The sequence below is a fragment of the Quercus lobata genome, chromosome 8 (genome assembly GCF_001633185.2).
Source record: "Quercus lobata isolate SW786 chromosome 8, ValleyOak3.0 Primary Assembly, whole genome shotgun sequence".
NCBI classification, from domain to species: Eukaryota; Viridiplantae; Streptophyta; class Magnoliopsida; order Fagales; family Fagaceae; genus Quercus; species Quercus lobata.
The window spans coordinates 4,218,683-4,237,841 of record NC_044911.1 but is presented as its reverse complement, the minus strand read 5'-3'; the positions used below and the strand labels follow the sequence as shown (position 1 = coordinate 4,237,841).

The following is a 19,159-nucleotide window of genomic DNA, read 5'->3' as shown; positions in this document are numbered from 1 at the left end:
TAGTTGCATTTTTCTTGAAAATTTTTCAAGTATCCTTCTAAATTATAAATTCGACCAATGTCCCTTATGAACTATTAAAAATAAGCAAATAGCCTCTCTACTCTTACCAATTTTTGTTAAATTTATAAATTTTTAACTAAATTTAATTATGTCAAAACAAAAAATATAGCACGTAAGATACCAAGTATATCCTAGTTAAACAAACTAATCATGTTCTTTTAAAAATTAATCACATCTCTCTCTCTCTCTCTCTCTCTCTCTCTCTCCCCAATTAGTATTATTTACAAATCTACACATTTATACAAACACAAGAACCGAATAGATGGTTTATAAATCCACCATTTTTGCTCTCTCTCTCTCTCTCTCTCTCTCTCCAATTAGTATTATTTACAAATCTACACATTTATACAAACACAAGAACCTCTACACATTTATACAAACACAAGAACCGAATAGATGGTTTATAAATCTACTACTCACAAACACAAATAAATTCCCTAGCAAACCCATCATATACATTTCAAATCCATTGTTAACAAAACCCAAAAAATCAAATCAATACAATCCCCAATGTGGACACCAAACTGCAATTATGATTAGTGGTGTTCAAAGATAAAGGAAGACTAATGTGGTTGTTAACATAGCATAATCACGATATCTGTAGTGGTGCATACGCAAAAGGGCTCATCCTTGGAGACACAAGGAGATTGAGAACCACCGCCATCCTTAGCAATGGTGAGTGCTCTATAAGTGGTGGCAATAACAAAACAAGCACATTGACAATACCGTGAAATTTCAAATCAAGAGAAAGATAGAGGCAAGGCTGGTTCAAGAGATGAATCATTGGCCAAGACAATCAATAGTGAGTGAAGTAAAAATGATGACCAATTCGTGCTTAAATCTACCAAGGTCTGCATGAGATGCTTGAAAGAGAGAAATGGAATGTATTTCAATTAATACTAGCCCCTACGCACGCGCGTGTTCAAAAGCTCTTTTTCTTTTCTTTTTTTGGTAAAGATTAATAATTTGTATCAATTATAATTTAGAATTACTACATTTTCCAATCACAAAAATACCTACGAGAGTGATGAGTAAATTATTTCACCTACAAACGCATAACACTTATCACACTCCTAGGTATTTTTGTGATTGGAAAAGATAATAATTTCAAATTATAATCAATGCAAATTATTAACTTTTACCAAAATAAATAAATAAAAAACCTTTGAGCATGCGCTTATACACATGCGCAGAGACTAATTTATTTTTTTTTTTTTTTTTTATGCTTTAGCCTCAAAAGATATTAAGACATGATGATGCCGTAAAATCACCAATGAGCTACACGATTCACGCTTGCTCAAGCTAACAACCTGCAAGAAGAAATAAGTGATCTCGCCGAGGGCACTGGTGTGGTGTCGGCCAAATACCCTCCGACGGTCAAATTAGAATTGTTCTCAACTCTAGAGTGTTAGAGAGGGTAAATTATGCGTACCTTAATTTGCCAGGGTATTGAGACTTTTATAGTAGTAAGTTGACCTCTCCTCCTTGATATGGAAATCCTTTCCTTATAGGAATCCTCTTGAGTAATCCCAAACGTGACGAATAAGACATTTCCTTGTAGAGGGGATTAACGCGCGTATCTTTCGGAATGCTCTTTGCACTAGGTTTCTGATTTCCTTGAAGACCCTACGTGTGCGACAAGAATATGGAACTGCTCTAGGCCACTGGGCTCTACTGTTGCCGGTCCATGGGCTCAGGTCCATCAGGCCCAATGTGGTGAAAGTCCATTGCGCTAAATTTTGCCCCTTCAAGACAAATGAAAATGATTTTGAAATAATATAAGACATAAATAACGTAATTGAAATTCTAGGATTTATATAAAAGTTTTTTTTTTTTTTTCTTGATGATTCTTAACAAAAAATTGGACGATAAGAAACTATTTGCTTATTCCTAACAGTTTATATGGTACATTGGTTCATTTTTTTAGTTTAGGGGAGTTAAATTTGAACCAAGTGTTTGATGAGTTTTGTTTTTTTAAATCTTTTCTTAACGTCTTTTCTATCAAATCTTCTTTCTTAATTATGTGTTCTATCTTCTAAACGGTGACGGCTTTCTCAATTTCCTCATGTTTACTATATTCATAATTTCTTCCCTGTCAGTGTCGTACTTTCTTAGGATCTTCAAATTATGTTCTCTATGATCATACAACTATTATTTTTACTATCTATTTTTTATAGGTTTCCATAAAATACTGTTATCTTATCCCATTCCAAGACTGAGTTACTAATTAATTTTCCTGAATTGGTGACCTTTATTGACCTTTTTTTTTTCCTTTACGTGTCTCTCTTTTGTTCATGCAAATTTTTACATCAATTTTATCAAAATCTTTTCCTATAGTCTGATATATTGTCTTTACTTTCCCCCTTGGAATTTATCCCATTCATAAGATTCCCCCTCCATAGACCATATTAATTTCCATCTGTTCTATCTACCTTTGGCGGACCTCCGAAAGTTTGGAAACAATAATGTGGTATCATTTCAAAAAAAAATTTGATATAGAAACGCAGGCCATTAATTCCAAGGAAGACTCTCTTTTCAATTTATAACTGGGGTTAAATGTATTACATATTGAGAGTCTAATGCTCAACCTCCACATTGGACCCCATGAGATAAGCAGATGAATATTTTAGCCAGCTTGTTGAAGTCATTCTGAGAAGGATGGACATGGATGAAAATGAAATGCAATCATTTGTGATCATGACTTGGAATATATGGTAATCAACTACACCAAGTTCCTCTTTTTTAGTAGCCACTTATGCTGAAAGCATTGTAGATGATAGTGTTTGGCTGGAGTATTTATCTGGTAAAATTTATGCAGGTAATAGTTTCTAACTTTTTTTTTTTTTTTTTTTTTTAGAGAGTTTCAAGTAATAGTTTCTAACTTAGTAATATATATTTCTAAACTTTGCATAAAAAAAAAAAATGATGGCGTGATAAAATCTAACCACTCATTTTAAAATAGATTAAATAAATTTTTAGAAAGTATACTATAGACATATTTTTTTTGGCACAAAAGAAAACTAAAATGTAGAATTACCTTTAAAAAAAAACTATCGAGGTTCCTAGTATCACTATATTCATACTTACACTTGAGCCAATTAATATTATTTTTTGCTAAGAGTTTTATAAATCAATTAACAGTTCTTAATGTTTTTAACAGAAATATTTAAGGGTGTTTAGTATGAGAGAATCTACCTTAGAATTTGGATGTCTAAGAATATAATTATTACTATTTTAGTTTGATTGAGTATCTAATAAAACTCCCAAGATTATGAGATTATTATGTTTAGTTTATTCCTAAGAATTTCATTGGAATTATTTATATTTCCCAAAATATCCTTAAATCTGTATACATAACTCAGGTTTATCGTTAGATTTGTAAACATAACTCAGTTTGGAGATGGTCCATATGGTATGCGGATACCATGAGAATACCAATTTGTAAGCAAAAGGTTAAGAACCATGTAAGTGTGATAATAAAAAGAATAGCACCGACAGGTTTGGGATAAAATTCATTGTGACTTTCGTAAATATATGCATGACTCAAATTTTTTTTTTTTTTTTTGGTGGTGGTTCTATGAATTAGGGGTTGAGATTAGGTGGTATTGCACTGATGTAATTATTATAATAGTTGATATTGATAGTTGCAAAAAACAACTTTCAATCTTAATCATTGATTAAAAAATGTTTTTAAAAAGTTAAAAAAATAAAATAAAAAGTTAAAGTTAAAATAGTAAACAGAAAAAAAAATTTGTGAAGGAAAATAGATGAATTGCACCCGGTACACTGGATCTAATCAATGAATTAGATAGCACAAACTCTAAGAAGTAACATAAAAATTGAAGGGCAAAGCTACAAAGATAACAAAGAGCAAGTAATTCAGGAAGTGGATTTAAAATTTTGTTTTATATATACTTATGTAAATTTCGTATTGTACATTTGTACTTAAAAGTTAAAAGAGCCACGCAGTACATGAAGACAAATTTGTTGAAATCCATGTTCCTCGTGAACTCCTTTTCCACGACCAAATTCTAATGTGAAGATCTGAATTTTTGATAATCCGAATAGTAACGTTGTTGATGAAGATATCTAAAAAGCTGTCTTTTCCCTACCTAGCAGGGGGTAAAGAGATAAAGACAATGGGGTGTTTGGTAACATCTCTAGTAACGCTTTTTTTTGTTTTTGTTTTTTTTTTTTTTGTTGAGAGGGCTAGTAATGTTGTTTGTATTTATTAGAAATATATATGGGTAAAAAAATGTATAAAAATACGTGTAATATTATTTAAAAACTGAAAAATATTGCTCAAATAACCATACCAAACGGTCCCGATGTTTTTTAAGATTTATCCTTATTTGTTAAAAAATGATTAGGATTAAGAAGGATCTGGCTAAATTCGTCCAAATATAATTTTAAAAAATGTAATTTTTTACTGGCATGATAATATGAATACTCTCCAATAATCGAGGAAGGAAATTTACATTGTTACAAAAGTGGAGTTAGAGCTGGATTTTATTGTGTGATTTGCAAACAAACATTAAAATATTAGAGAATCAAAAAAAAAAAAAAATTAAAATATTAGAAAGTTTTTCAATATTTCTAAGAATGTAAAAAGAATACCCCATATCAAAAGCCTTTATTTGTTGGAAGAGTTTGGCTTGGGTTCAATTTTACTAAACTCCATTGGATGCTGTTATATATCTAAAAATTGTCGTGTGTCAACATCCTATCCAGTCAAGTAATGAGCTAATTCAACCCAAAAAAAATATATAAATATATATATATTTTAAAGTCAATGAGCTATTGCAAAAATCAAGGAGATTCTGGCCCTTTACCCTTAATTTTTAAAAAAATTGGCAATATGCCCTTGTTTGCAAACTATATGGGAGCGTGCCCCTGTTTTGATACTCGATTATCCTAAAATCGAGTTCAATTAAATACTCGATTTGTAGAAAATCGAGTTATGCCCGATCAAACCTTAAAAAAAAAAAAAAAAAAATTGTATGGAACTCGAGTTTCAGGAAATCGAGTTCCATGCGAAAAAAAATTTTATAAGTGTAATCACCCCATATTCAGGGAGCCCTATAGTCGCGTTTTTAATCCCTATAGTGACGTTTTAAAGTCCTATAGCAGCGTTTTGCTGCAAATTTGTTTAAAAGTGTGATTGGCCCATATTCAGGGTGCCTTATAGTGGCGTTTTTAAGCCCTTTAGTGACGTTTTAAAGTCCTATAGCGGCGTTTTCCTGCAAAAAATTTTTGTAAGTGTAATCGCTCTGTTCTGGGAGCCCTATAGTGGCGTTTTTTAAGCCCTATAGTGACGTTTTAGGGCCCTATAGCGGCGTTTTCCTGCAAAAAATTTTTATAAGTCCCCATACCAGGTTCAAGGGGCCCTATAGTGGCGTTTTTAAGCCCTATAGTGACGTTTTGGAACTCGACTTCTTTAAAATCGAGTTCCATGCTTTTTTTTTTTTTAGTTTTATTCGGCGTAACTCAATTTTCTATGAATCGAGTATTTATTTGAAACTCGATTTTAAGTTAATCGAGTATCAAAACAGGGGCATATCCCTATATAGTTTCGAAACAGGGGCATATTGCTAAATTTTTTAAAAATTAAGGGCAAAAGGCTAGAATCTCCCCAAAATCAATACCATTTGTTCCAAAAAAATTTTAATATATATATATATATATTTTCCTGCGTGCTCTCTCACCCAGTGGCGATCCTATCAAACAAGTAACACCCAATTTAAAAAGTAGTAAAAAGTAACCAGACTCTCACTGGGGCCCACCATGACCCCACAAAGGTAGGTCCCACCAACACAAGATGCTGCGAATTTCTTGCAATACCAGCCGTTGGATACCAAATTCAAATCACAGCCGTCCGTTAAATTCCAGGATTTCAAAACTTTCACCCCACTCCTGACACCCACGTCCAACGTGGCACCTTTTTAACAGCACTTTAAAATCCGGGCTTGAAATCCGAACTTCTGTGAAATCCCCAAAATACCCCCCAACTTTTAGAGAAAGAGAGAAAGAAAGAGCCCCAAAGCCAAAATATTTGTTCCCAAAAACTCAAAAGTACACACACTGACTCTGCACACAGAGAGAGTCCAAAGTCACAGAGCGAGAGAGAGACTCTGTTTTTTGAAGCAAAAAAAAAAAAAACCCCAAAAATCTCTGTAAGTTTCTTCCAATTCCCTAATTTTGCAATCAATTTGTACAATTGTTTTTTTTTTTTTTTAATTTTTTTGTTTTGATCTGGTATGGATTTTGTGGTGCAAATCTTAGGGTTTTGAAATTGGGTAAGTTACAAAGCTTTGAACTTTTCGACTTGTTGTGCTGTTTTTTTACTGTTTTAGTTGTGAATTCGATGTTGGGTCTCTGTTTGTTTCCCGAGAAAATGTGGGAAACGCTGAGAGATTCTGTTGTTTGAATTTTGGGTGTTTATTATTCTGGGGTAGTTAGGGACTGAGTGGGAATGAGAGCTTAGCTAAATTGTGGTTTTGTGGGGCTTTGTTTAGCTCGGTTTTTGCATTTCTTAAAGCTGCATACAAGTCAAAGATTCGAAATTTTTTGTTAGTGTAAGTGTGTTTTGGCTTTTGAATTGTCAATTTTGATTGTGTTACTTGTCAATACTATGGGTTTTTTTTTTCTCTCTCTCTCTTTTTGATGGGTGTATTCAAGTTTCTGGCTTTTTAAGATCTTGTTAGGGTTTTCAGTGTGTTAAGCTATCTATAATTACACTTAATTTTACTCTTATTTTTCTTTGGAATGTTGTTGATGTAGTTCAGATGTTTGCTCCAGTGTAGTTCATCTCCATTTATTGCTTTTCAATTTTTATGGTTTTTCCAAACTCCAATTTAGGTTAACTTTTTAATCTCTTTAATTATGGAGTTTTTTTTTCCCCAATAAAGATTTCTTTTTCTTTTTTTGCATTAATTTTATTTATTTATTTATTTATTTGAGAAGCTTGCAAAACTTTATCATGTATGGAAAATGGAAACTTGCAAGTCAATTTCCTGCAACCTTAGCCATTTAAGTGATTATCGATTCTACATGTTGTGCACTGCTTTATATGTGACCAACATGACAGTATCTTTGTTCCAAGATTGTGCCACAACTTGAGGGAGTCAGTAATGGAAAGTGTTGTATCAATATAATCTGAAAAACCGTTTTCCTGAAATCAAAATTTAGGGTAGTGCTACTAACTGATAGTGTTCAATTAACACCTATGCTCTCTGGAAGTGAAGTTTATCTGATTGGGAACCTTTATATAATTGCAGAATTTTGTTGTCTTCGCTTTACTAGTTCTGTCAGGAGGGGAAAAGGCAGTTGCTGCTGGAGCATTTGCTTTGACTTAAGTTGATTATGGGTGAGGAGAATACAGTGAGTGAAGCTGCAGAGGCCACGGAAAATGGTACTAGCTTGCCAGAGAAAAATGGTGAAGCTGTGACTGAGAAGAAAGAGGTGCAAAACGGAGTAAAAGACATGGAAGAAGATAAAGATGATGAGAAAGATGAGAAAGCTGAGGCTGGAAAAATGGATGAAGAAAAGGAAAGCAAAGAGGAAAATGGAAATGGGAAAGCAGAGGAACCAAAAGCGGAAGCAATGGAAGAAGATACTAGTCCAAATGAAAAAGAGGTGATTGAAGAAAAGGGTGAAGCCAAAGATGAAGTGGAGGAAAAGGGGGATGTGACTGAGAAGGAAGAAGGCCAGGATGAAAAGAAGGCAGCTGGTAAGGCAGGTAAGGGGTCAAAGAAGCGAGCGAGAGGGAAGAATGCAGAAAAAGTAAAAGAGAAGACAAGGGAAGTTAAAGAGAAGAAGGAGAAGGAGCTAGAGCCAAGGACTCCTGCTATTGACCGCCCTGTGCGTGAGAGGAAATCAGTTGAAAGACTGGTGGCATCAATTGAAAAAGAAGTTGTCAAGGAATTCCATATTGAAAAGGTGTTCATTATAATTTGCTTTTGATTCTATAAACTTTTAATTCTAGCTTTCATCTGAATTTTTTTCACAGTTTAATTTCAAAATTGCAGGGCCCTGGTACTGCACTGAAAGATATACCTAATGGTATGGTTCTTAACCTGAGATGATTAAGCTTCTATTGTATTATGTATGAAGGTTTTTTTTTCCTCCCAGTTTTAAGCTGAATACTTGTTTTAAGCCAGTTATGGGCTTGAGAACATAACTAGAGGATACATGTTTAACAGGAAGAAGAAGTGTTTTTTTTTTTCAGGTCACTTTTGAACCTGCAGTCATGGGCTTGAGAACATAACTTGACGATAATATTTGATTAGATTCTATAAATTTTGCTGAGAACCTTTGGGGTGGTAATTCTATAATTAGCAGTTTTATGGAAGGACATATAATTGTATAATACTGGATTTATATAGTGATAAAAATCTTGTCTTTGCTGGGTAAGCATTTGAGATATTTAAGGACCAAAAGTACGTGTGGTGGTATCTATGGAGCAATAGATGTAACAACCTTAATATTTTTTCTGCTCCAGTGGCATTCAAGCTATCAAGAAAAAGGACTGATGACACTTTCAAACTGCTTCATACGATTCTCTTTGGAAGGAGGGGGAAGGTAATACATATTCTAAAGACTTTTGTATGTTTCTGTTTATACATTTTGCTTTTCTTTCCTCCTTTATAGTAGGTAATGAATTTGCAATTAAGGCCAATAAATTGGACTCTGGTGTTGTGATTCATCCCAGATGTTACCAGTCAGTGACTCAGTATGCAAATCTGTATTCTATGTAAAATCCACTTTTTCTTTTTACAGGCATTTCAGGTCAAGAACAATATATCCCGGTTTTCTGGTTTTGTATGGCATGACAATGAGGTAATATTTTGTACAAGTAACCATTTTCTAGACTTGGCATTGAATTTTTCGTTTATCATGTTTGGTATGTGGTAGCATGGCAGACTTGATCTCACTAATATTCCATCATTGCAATGTTTTTTATCTTACAGGAAAAGCAAAAGATCAAAATAAAAGAGAAATTTGACAAGTGTCATAAGGAGAAACTAGTGGAAATCTGCGATGTGCTTGACATACCAGTTTCCAAGGCTTCTACAAGGAAGGTTTGTTGATTTACTACTGATGCATATTAAGCTGGGAATGTACTTGTGGCTAAATAACTTTGTACTATTTTTTGACACCTAGTTCATGTGTTGATTCTGTCACTAACTGAGGAAGTCATCTGCTGGTGGATATTCTTTTATGGTTGATTAATTTATGGTTAAGTTCTAGATCATTAACTGGCATTCTCTGTATGCCAGCAAAGAATGTGCAAGTAGACTAATCAGACAGTCTGTTATGCATCAGTGTTACCTGGCAGCCTGCATTTGGATGCTAGCTTTGATGCTATTGAAGGTTCTCATGTCAAGTGATATTGTTTTTAATGAGCTTATTTTGCACATGCAGGAAGATATTGTCGCAAAACTGATAGACTTTTTGGTGGCTCCTCACCCTACGACTACTGTGCTACTTGCAGAGAAAGAGAAGGTTTGTTTATCTGTCTGTTAATTTTTTATTGATTTTCCATTTTAGCAAAGAATTGCTTTCTTGCTATGAGATCTTCATTCGTTTTTTTTATTTTTAAATATTATCTATGATTATCAGTCAAGTAAGGGCAGCAAAAAACGCAAGAGGGTGGTCAAAGGAAGTTCATCAAGATCTGGAGGTTCTGCTTCAAAACGTTCAGTAAAGGTACTATTCTCATACATTGGAATTTGATTTGAGTTAAAGCAGTTAGTATAATTGGTAAATCAACATTCTTCATTAGGAAATTTCTTACCATTTGAAAGGTGACCTATTCTATCATGTACTTGTAAGTGGTTGATAGGTTATTCTTTATTCATTTATCAATATCGTAAGAGGAAAAATGAGAACTCCACTTTTCCTTGGCTGTAAACATGATTCTTTCTAAGCTGATAAGTTGCACTTAGCTTCACATCTGTTATGGTTTTTATTATACTCGGACTTGAGATTCACTATTCAAGATCAAGAATTCCTACTGTGTTCCTGAGACATAATGCTAATTAATTGCATTGTAAGGGGCCACACTTTTCCAGCTAGAAATAGGATTTTAGTGGGAGCAGGGTGTGTCTGTAAGTAGGGGTTTGTATTTTTCTTGGATCAATAGGTACCTAAAAGATTTATAGAGTTTCTAATGCTGTGGCTTCTGATCTGATTTTGCAATTTGTATTGCTTTTATTATTGTTGCTGGACCTTAACCTTTCGTCTGCATATCTTGCATACATACAATTACTGCAACTCTTATCTCTGGAGTAAGTGAAGCCTAGACGAACTGCATATGTTCTTAATCATTTGTGGAACCTAACTCCAATTACTCCAATTTCTAGGCGTAGTGTAAAATAGAGATGTGTCTATCTAATCTTAACAAATGGATGAACCCATGATTGAAAGTGGATTAAATGGAGTGTATTTCCTTTTTTATTTTATTTTTTTTAAAAGAGGTATAATTCCTCTTATGGAAGGCCTAAACTTAAACTAGTAGATAAGCCAATGCATCAGAAAGAAGCAGAATCATGAAAACCTATAGAACAATCTCTCTCTTCCTCCATTTAGATCACTTTTATACTATTTATGCTGTTTCTCTCTTCTTCTACGTTTCCTAGTCCATTTTAAATGGTTTGACATATTCTCCAGAACCGAAAAAATACCGAGGATACATTGAAAATGGAGGATAAAAAGAGTGCAGCTGAGGAGGAAGATGAGTCTGAAGAAGAGGAAAAAGAAGAGGCTGAAGAAAACGAAGAGGAGGAAAATGAAAATGGTGTTCCAGAAAAATCTGAGGATGAGATGCTTGAGCCTTCCGAAAGTGAGGAGAAAAATGATTCAGAAGATGATTCTGAAGATGATTCTGAAGAAGATGTGGAGAAACCCAAAAGAAGTTCTAAATCATCTTCTAGAAAGAAGGAATCTGCTGGGAAAGCTAAACCCAAGAAAATTACAGTTTCAAAGAAATCCATTACACCACCCAGAAGAACACCTAAGAGAGCATCTTCCAAACGCTCCAAGATTGATGATGACAGTGATACAAGTCCAAAGGTGTTTTCAAGGAAAAAGAAGAACGAAAAAGTAGTAAAAGAAAAGGCTTCAACTCCATCGAAACCTGCATCCAGGGAGAAAGCTGGTATAAATCATGGCCTCTGGCCTCCCCTCCCTGTATTCTTATAGTTTATATTTTTCTGGTTTTAATGTTTAGAGAAAATGGTGGTTTTCCTACAATTTTATGAGGATTTGAAATTGTTGTCATTCAACATGCTTAAATTTTTGCTAAGAGATAAATTCTAATTGTGAACTTTAAACAGAACTAGAATAGAAGCTTGTATATTATTCTCTCTGCTAATCAGCAACAATAAGAATCTCTTCGCTGTTTTTTTAGGGAAAAAGGTTGCTAAAGGAAAGGACAGGGCCAGAGAGGAGAAACTCAGGCCAAGTGATGATGAGTTGAGAGATGCAATATGCGAAATTCTTAAAGAAGTTGACTTTAATACGGTAAGCTGCTGATACCAGTACTGTATAATGGTTGTTAGGGAAATTTTGAGAGATCTCGAGTAATTGATCATGCTGACGTGTTCAATTGACCCTGCAAAAATTACATGTCATAATGGTGCTTTGTTGTGGTTCTTTGCTCTAGTGCCTGCCTCAAAGCTGATTGCGATTGCTTGTATGGGTCATATGTTCTTCCTGAACTACCCATGAGTTTTATAGGTTAAGATTAATTGAATGTGAATGCATACATATGTACACATAGATGCATTAATGTCTCTATGTGCATATATGTATTTTCCCTTCTATCCAGGATTGTATGTTCTTGTCTCGATGTTGTTTCTCTTCATTACATGTGTGCATTTATAGTTGAATACAGTAGAGGCAAAAGTAAGAATGAATAGAGAAGGAACCTGGCATTTTGATTGCTGAGAAGGTTGTAATGAGTTGCTGTTGCCTAATGCTAGATTTCTTGATCTCCTAAGTCTTGCCTATTGAACTGAAGGATCTGTAAATATTTTGCTTTATTTTGCAGGCCACCTTCACTGATATTCTGAAGCAACTCGGTATGTTATTTTCATCTTTATTTTTACTATTGTATTTTATGATTTTTGAATCTTCAAGTATTAAATCATATTAATCCGTGGCCTTGGCTTTTAAACTGTAGCCCTCCATGCAATGCATTATTCATGTGTTGAAACTTAACAAATATGGGTGTTCTGAAAAAAAAACAAAAAACAAAAAACAAAAAACAAAAAACAAAACAAAAGCTTAAAAACTTTCATTTGCTGCGTTATGAAGTAAGTTGCAGAAAAACCATTGATTTTTCATTAGTTGAGCGATAAAAATAATCCTCAACAGTATAAGATCTGGGAAATATTCCTCCTTCCAAACGCTCCAAGATTCTTTTTTTTATTAGTTTTTTTTTTTTTAATCACAAGATCGAGTATCCTCTATCATTTTAAGTAGTAGAAACTTTTTCAAACAAAAACCTTGCTGTTATAAACTGAGAATGCTACTTTCTAGAATTTTATGCATTGGTGGCTAACAGAGTTTTGACAAATTTTCAGCTCGGCAGTTTAGTATGGATCTCGCCCCAAGAAAGTCGTCCATAAAGCTCATGATCCAGGAAGAGCTTACTAAACTGGCTGATGAGGCAGATGATGAAGATGATGGAGAAGCTGATGCCGAGAAAGATGAAAACCAGTCTGCCGGCCAAGAGGTGGAAACCTGAACAATAAGATTGAACATGACTGCAAATGGAAATTAGCATAGCTGCTTATGTTTTCCTTAATTCCTGCCAACCTGTACTATTTAGTCTGTCACTGCATAAAGCTGGCTGTAATCTATTGTTCTTAGTTCTATTTGCCCGAAACAAACTAGTAATTATTAGAGATTAGCAGAGTACTGGAGCTGCGCTGTAGGATTCCGGCTTGTATACATTAACAAATTTTAGGAACTTTTCTGTTCTAATATAACTGACTTTCAGGAGACTGAGGTTCATATTCATTCGTATTTCATAATTATTTTTCTGCCGTTTGGGAGTTTCTTCATATGCTTTGCAAAGCATGGTATTATTGTCAAGTTATGTCAATTTTTTTTTTTTTCCTTTTTTGGTAAAGACTTGTGTCAATCTTTCATTAACAATGTTCTCTAATGAGCAGATTCAATGGGAGCCTACTTGTGGAATTCTAAGCGTTTATTTGATCTGTTGTGCGTGTTGTGACCCGTCTCACTGAGAGCAAGATGCTTTGCATATAAAGTTTTAAATCCATCAATCACTGACACGTTAGGATACTGAATTGTCTCGACTTGAAGAGTTGGCTAAGCACCAAGAGACAAATATCTCTACTGTGAGGAATGTTAACAATGTGATCAGCTCCTTGAGGTTTAATATATTACTCATTGAACAATGGTTTCTAGAATTCATGTTCTCTACTTGAAAAGTTTGGTGATATTTCATGGTCCAAATTGATCATAATGTCGGGTGGCTCAATGTTTACTATGCATAAATTGTTGCTAAACGTTATGATGAAAACTGATGGCCAATTTGGATGAAGGGCCCCAAAGAGAGAGTATAGTAGAGTAGAGCTAGCCGTAAAATCCCCTCCATCCAAATTAGTTATAAAGTTGTTGTACTATTGATAATCATATCATGGTAGGGGTATGTTAGGTAAATTTTTACTACTAGCCAAAAAAAGTATATTATGATACATATGAATTTAGAATCATATAACCGACCAAAAATTCAAATCCTCTTCATGTAAAACAGATTTATACATTATTTCAAACAAATTGATCTATATCATGGATTGAATTAAATATAATATACAATTAAAGATGTAGCTATTATAATATTATTTAAAATTTTAAATAATATTACACTATATAAAATGTTAGATACAAGATAAATGGACACTTTATTTTTAGTTAAAATTGACATAATTTATAGTTCATATAGCATGTTTATTAGATTAATTTTTAACACGAGATAGATGGATGACTAACATGAGAGAGAGAGAGAGAGAGAGAATTGTTTGGGATTCTAAGTTAGCTTGACATTGTTGCATCACTTTTTTTTTTTTGTTAGGGCTGGTTCTCCAATTTATATTAGGCTTCTACTTAATTTGGGCTTGGGTTGAGTAGGAAGATCCAAATGTGCTCTTCTAAGCAAAATAAACATGACAAGAACTATATTTGCACTAAGGATTTTGAACTCGATCCTTGAGTTAAACATTCTTTTGTTAACATGGGTTACCAAGACTCTTAATATAACCCATCAAAAAAGACTCTTAAAATATCTGACTAATTCTGGTTGTGTTTAGTCTTCCTAATAATTCTATTGGAGTGGCCTTGAGGTGTTAGCTAGGAGACAAAAATATATCACAAGCTAATAATTTAAAATTAAAAAACCAAGAATTTTAAAAAAAAAAAAAAAAAACACTAGGCTTGAGCAGAGATAATTTAAAATTTTAAAAAAGGGGAGGAAAATTGTATGTGACCTTTAATAAAGCATTAACTTTCTTTGACACCTTTTCTCAGCCTGCTTTCAATTAAATTGTTTTGAGTGCAACAACCACTACATCATGGACCATCCTAGGACATATACGTTAGGGAAAGTTCTGTTATATGGTTGACTAATCACACCAATTTATGGGGTTAAGAAATCCTATTTTAATTGTCAAAAGTTGCAAAGTCCTTTTCATGTTTGTACGGAGGATCAATGCATTACCTATTACAAGAAGAATGTAGCGTCATTTTGAGAAAAATTCTGAGGTAATTTTGGAATATAGTAAAATGGAGATCAATTCTTTTGTATTTATGATGGACTCTACCGTAAATTTAATAAATGAATATAACCATGATTATAAGAGAAAAGAGTACTATTTACCATATTCCTAGAGTATCTAAAAATTACTCTCATTTTGAAGAGTTCAACAATAAGAAACTAGACCGTCTGACTTTTTATATGCAAGACAACACAAAATATCTTCCTATCACTTTTTTAATAATTGCACTTTAAACTTATTAACTTAAAAAACAATGATAATTTGTCAAAATCCTCCACTTAAAAAGCAGTGGAGCACTAATCTAAACTCTAGTAATCAAGACCCCTAGGAAACTAACTAGAGGCATAAGTGGTGGATTGCATATCATTTTCATGTGTTTAATGACTAATTAGTACACGTTTGGATATCACTGAAAACTGAAAGTTTTTAGCATTAGCGTTTTTAGTGAGTTCCGTGCATTATTCACGGGACCCGCATGTACTTTTTTTAGTAAAAAAAACTATAAAACTGGGTCCCACGATACTATTCACACATTTAAAAATTATTTTATTACAATATTTTTAGTTTTCAATTTTCAGTTTTCAGTAATAAGCAGTATCCAAACAAACTCTTAGTATTTTTGTTACTATTTGTTTTCAATGGGTCTACTTTAATTGCAACGTGGAGAGGCTCTGTTTCTTATCAACAAATTAGTCACTCAAGATTATGATTTAAGGCTAAAGTCGGACACCATATCATCCAATGATAGACTTGGTGAGTGCTTTCTTACCATTTTTTATTATTTTATAGAATGATTGAATGAGGTCATACAATCAAAATTCTTGAGTAGTTCTTGAAGTTCAACTAGAAGTATAAAAAATAGTGTGTATATATATATATATCCATACATATATATATATATATATATGTATATATAATTGGCAAAAACACTATTTTGGTCCCTACATTTTGGAGCACAATTAATTTGGTCTTTATATTTTGGTAGCAATCAATTTGGTCCCTATTATTTTCAATCTGCAGTCAATTTGCTTCCTACCGTTAAATTTCTAACGGAAAATGTCTACGTGGTAAACGGATTGCCTAGTTGGCACATTAAAGCTTATGTGGCCAATAAAATATTAATAAAAAAAATTAATTAACATTTAAAAATACCACATAAGCATTTGTTTGATCAAAAACTTCATGTCAGGGGAAAAAAAAAAAAAAACACCAAAACATTTTTTAAAAATTCATCAAACACATTAAAAAAATAAAAAACATAGGAGTTAAAATTAACCCAACATCTATTTTCTCAAACTTAGTGCGTGTAGCTTTGTGGGTAAATATCCAGCAATGCCCAGATCAGTCAACCTGAGATCCAAACAGCTGTGTCACTACCATCCACGTTTGTAGCCAACCTCATCTGTCATGGTCGAGATTGTCGATCCGCCATGGACGAGTGACTCCAAGCTCCGCCTCCTCTGCCTAGATCTGGGTTATCGTTTCCCTTTCACCTATTGCGATTTTCTAAATTTGCTAAGAATTCTAAGATGAATGTTTAAGGAATCAAGGGAGTAAGATGCGGGTTATCGCAAATGTTGGCTTTTTTTTTCTTCTTTTCTCTATTTGAATATGTACAGGCTTTACAAGTTTGAATATGTATTTAGTTGAATCATATTTGTGTGAAAGAGAAATTTTTGGTTTAACTTGATTTTATTTTTGGAATAATTTATATAGACATTCTGTATTGAGATATAAAATTTTGATGAAAGGGTTCAAGATTACAAATTTTGCTCTTCCTATTTGATTTTTTTATATTTCGTGTTCTTCTTGTTTGAAGATTAAAGATTAAGTTAATTCATTTTAATTTTATAGTTCTTTTTTTTTTTTGGCCCTTTGATGACTCTGATGATTTTTTATTTATTTAATTTTTGTGTTTTTAAGTTTTTTTTTTTTTAGCTTTTTTTTTCCCTGACGTGGAATTTTTTATCATTCAAATGCTTATGTGGCATTTTTAAATATTAATTTAAAATTTTTTTATTAATATTTTGTTGGCCACATAAGCTTTGATGTGCCAACTAGGCAATCCGTTTGCCACATAAACATTTTCCGTCAGAAAATTAACGGTAGGGACCAAATTGACTGTAAATAAAAAATAACAGAGACCAAATTGATCGCTACCAAAATATAGGGACCAAATTGATTGTGACCCCAAAATGCAGGGACCAAAATAGTGTTTTCGCCTATATAATTTGATAGTTGGGGAGGGATAATTTGAATCATAGACATCTCTATTGAAATTATTTGAAAAATCAAATCATTATAAGTTCATATAAGAGACCTCCATTCATGTAAATAATGTTATATGTTTTCATTTTAAAAAATAATATAAAAATTACATTTTATATCTTATAATATAATGAGGGTTTCAAAATAAAACCTTTTAGCAGAGGGATTTAAAATTAAATCCTAGAGTATCATTACAAGTTAAACCTGTATTTTTAACTATGTATCAATTCAAACCCTCCTTCTATAATAGTAGGGCTCAAAATTTGAATTGAAAGGGATATAATTTGTAACTTATAAAATATAGGATTTAATTTGTAACTTATAAAATTATAGAATTTAATTTGAAGCCTCTACTATATTATAGGGTTCATTCTGTAAGATTTAAAAAATATTTTTCCAAAATATTTATAGGGGAATAGACAACCTTAAACAAATGATGCAAAGATTAGTGAGTGAGTGGGTCTTCAGTTTATAAGCTTCGCTAGTACTTACAAAGGTTAAGCCCCATTTGTCAGTGCTAGTATTGTAAGTCTTGTTTTTCCACTTCCTCCTTTCCTATCTCCTGTGTCTTCCGTCTATATTATCTCAAAAAAAAAAAAAAAAACAAATTATGCAAAAAATGAAATGTTTGGTGAGATATATGCATTCATACCTGCATATTTTAAAAATGGAAGATTTGGCATTATCCTTGTAGCATACGTGCAAGTTATTGTGGGTGTGGCCACTAAGCAAATGAGCAATGCCACCAGACACAAACCTCACTGGTTGATAATGCTATTAAACTAAGGGAAATGCTAATAAGTTAGATAACGAAGATAGATTATTAAATTAAGATGATTCATCAACTTTTCTTATTTTATTAGTACAAAATATTTATCTAACCCCTCTTAAACACATTGGGGGGGACCAAAATACCTTTCAAAACTTTTGAAATCTAAGACCAATTGCCTCTTCAATTAGTGGTACGAGGTAGGTTTAAGTTTAATACATATTTTTTTATGCCCAAGGTACGAGAATAATTCAAACTCATGCATTAAATCACTGTTTTGTTTTTGACAAAATTCCTTTAATTGTTTAAGTTATCATTTTAATGGTTTCGAAATTGTAAAAAAAAAAAAAAATCATCAGAAGTCTTTTATGCAACCTGATCTACTACTCAGACAAATTGTTATTAAAAGAATATCATTGAAGAAGCCAATCCTCTGAAAGATGGAAGAAATAAGGTTAAAAAAATACTAAAACCTACTTTTCTCCATACCATAAATATCTTCTTCTTTTTTCCCCTTAAAAAAAGATATATAAATATATATATATATATATATATATACACTATGAATTTCATTTTGCATTTGGAAACTATTCTAGGAGAAGTTCTTAAAAAAATTTTGAGTCATTAGCCAAAATTGTTTAAGACACATTATGGCATTAATTTATATTTCCTTGGGATAGAATATTATATTTTCAGTATTCTACCGATATATTTGTAACTATTATTTTATATATACCTTTAACTCGTTTATTATGATTATAATTTTTGACAATTTTGGTTCTGGTCATTAATTTAATTTATAATTTATATTAATTGATTTTGTGATATATGTGGTTCATGTAATGCATTAATATAACTAGTGTGTAACTCCGTGCATATGCACGGATATATTTAAAAACAATCATATATGATTTAAAATCTAATTGGATTTAGACTCTTCGATTTTTGCTCCCAATAATTCACTTGCCACAAAAATTAACAAATTAGATGGAACACATAACGCAAAATTGAACTTCAATTAAAATTCAATAAAAAAATCTAATTGAATTTAGACCTTTTGATTTTTGCACCTAATAATTCACTTGATACAAAAATTTGAAAATTAAATGACACGTGACACAAAATTAGACTCCAATTTAGAATTCAATTAAATTTTCTCTCTACTTTAGCTATTACTCCCTCCGTCCCACTTTGTTTGTTTTGTTTGAAAAGTCAAACTTTTAAAGTGAACATCATTTATTATCTTGTCTACCTT

General features: G+C 32.5%; 1 protein-coding gene across 2 annotated transcripts; it reads left to right on the top strand.

Moving 5' to 3' along the window:
• Positions 1-6,105: 6,105 nt before the first annotated feature.
• On the top strand, positions 6,106-13,116 carry LOC115955576 (glutamic acid-rich protein). Of its 2 annotated transcripts, none has more exons than XM_031073748.1 (12): positions 6,106-6,233; positions 7,363-7,998; positions 8,088-8,121; positions 8,561-8,640; positions 8,839-8,898; positions 9,030-9,140; positions 9,484-9,564; positions 9,682-9,768; positions 10,732-11,218; positions 11,471-11,583; positions 12,113-12,143; positions 12,648-13,116. In XM_031073748.1, the coding sequence occupies exons 2-12, from the start codon at positions 7,423-7,425 to the stop codon at positions 12,809-12,811; spliced, it is 1,824 nt and encodes a 607-aa protein (XP_030929608.1). In that variant the 5' UTR covers positions 6,106-6,233; positions 7,363-7,422; the 3' UTR covers positions 12,812-13,116. The 2 variants fall into 2 exon arrangements, with proteins under 2 accessions (XP_030929608.1, XP_030929607.1); XM_031073747.1 differs by having other exon boundaries at positions 7,338-7,998.
• The last annotated feature ends 6,043 nt before the right edge of the window (positions 13,117-19,159 follow it).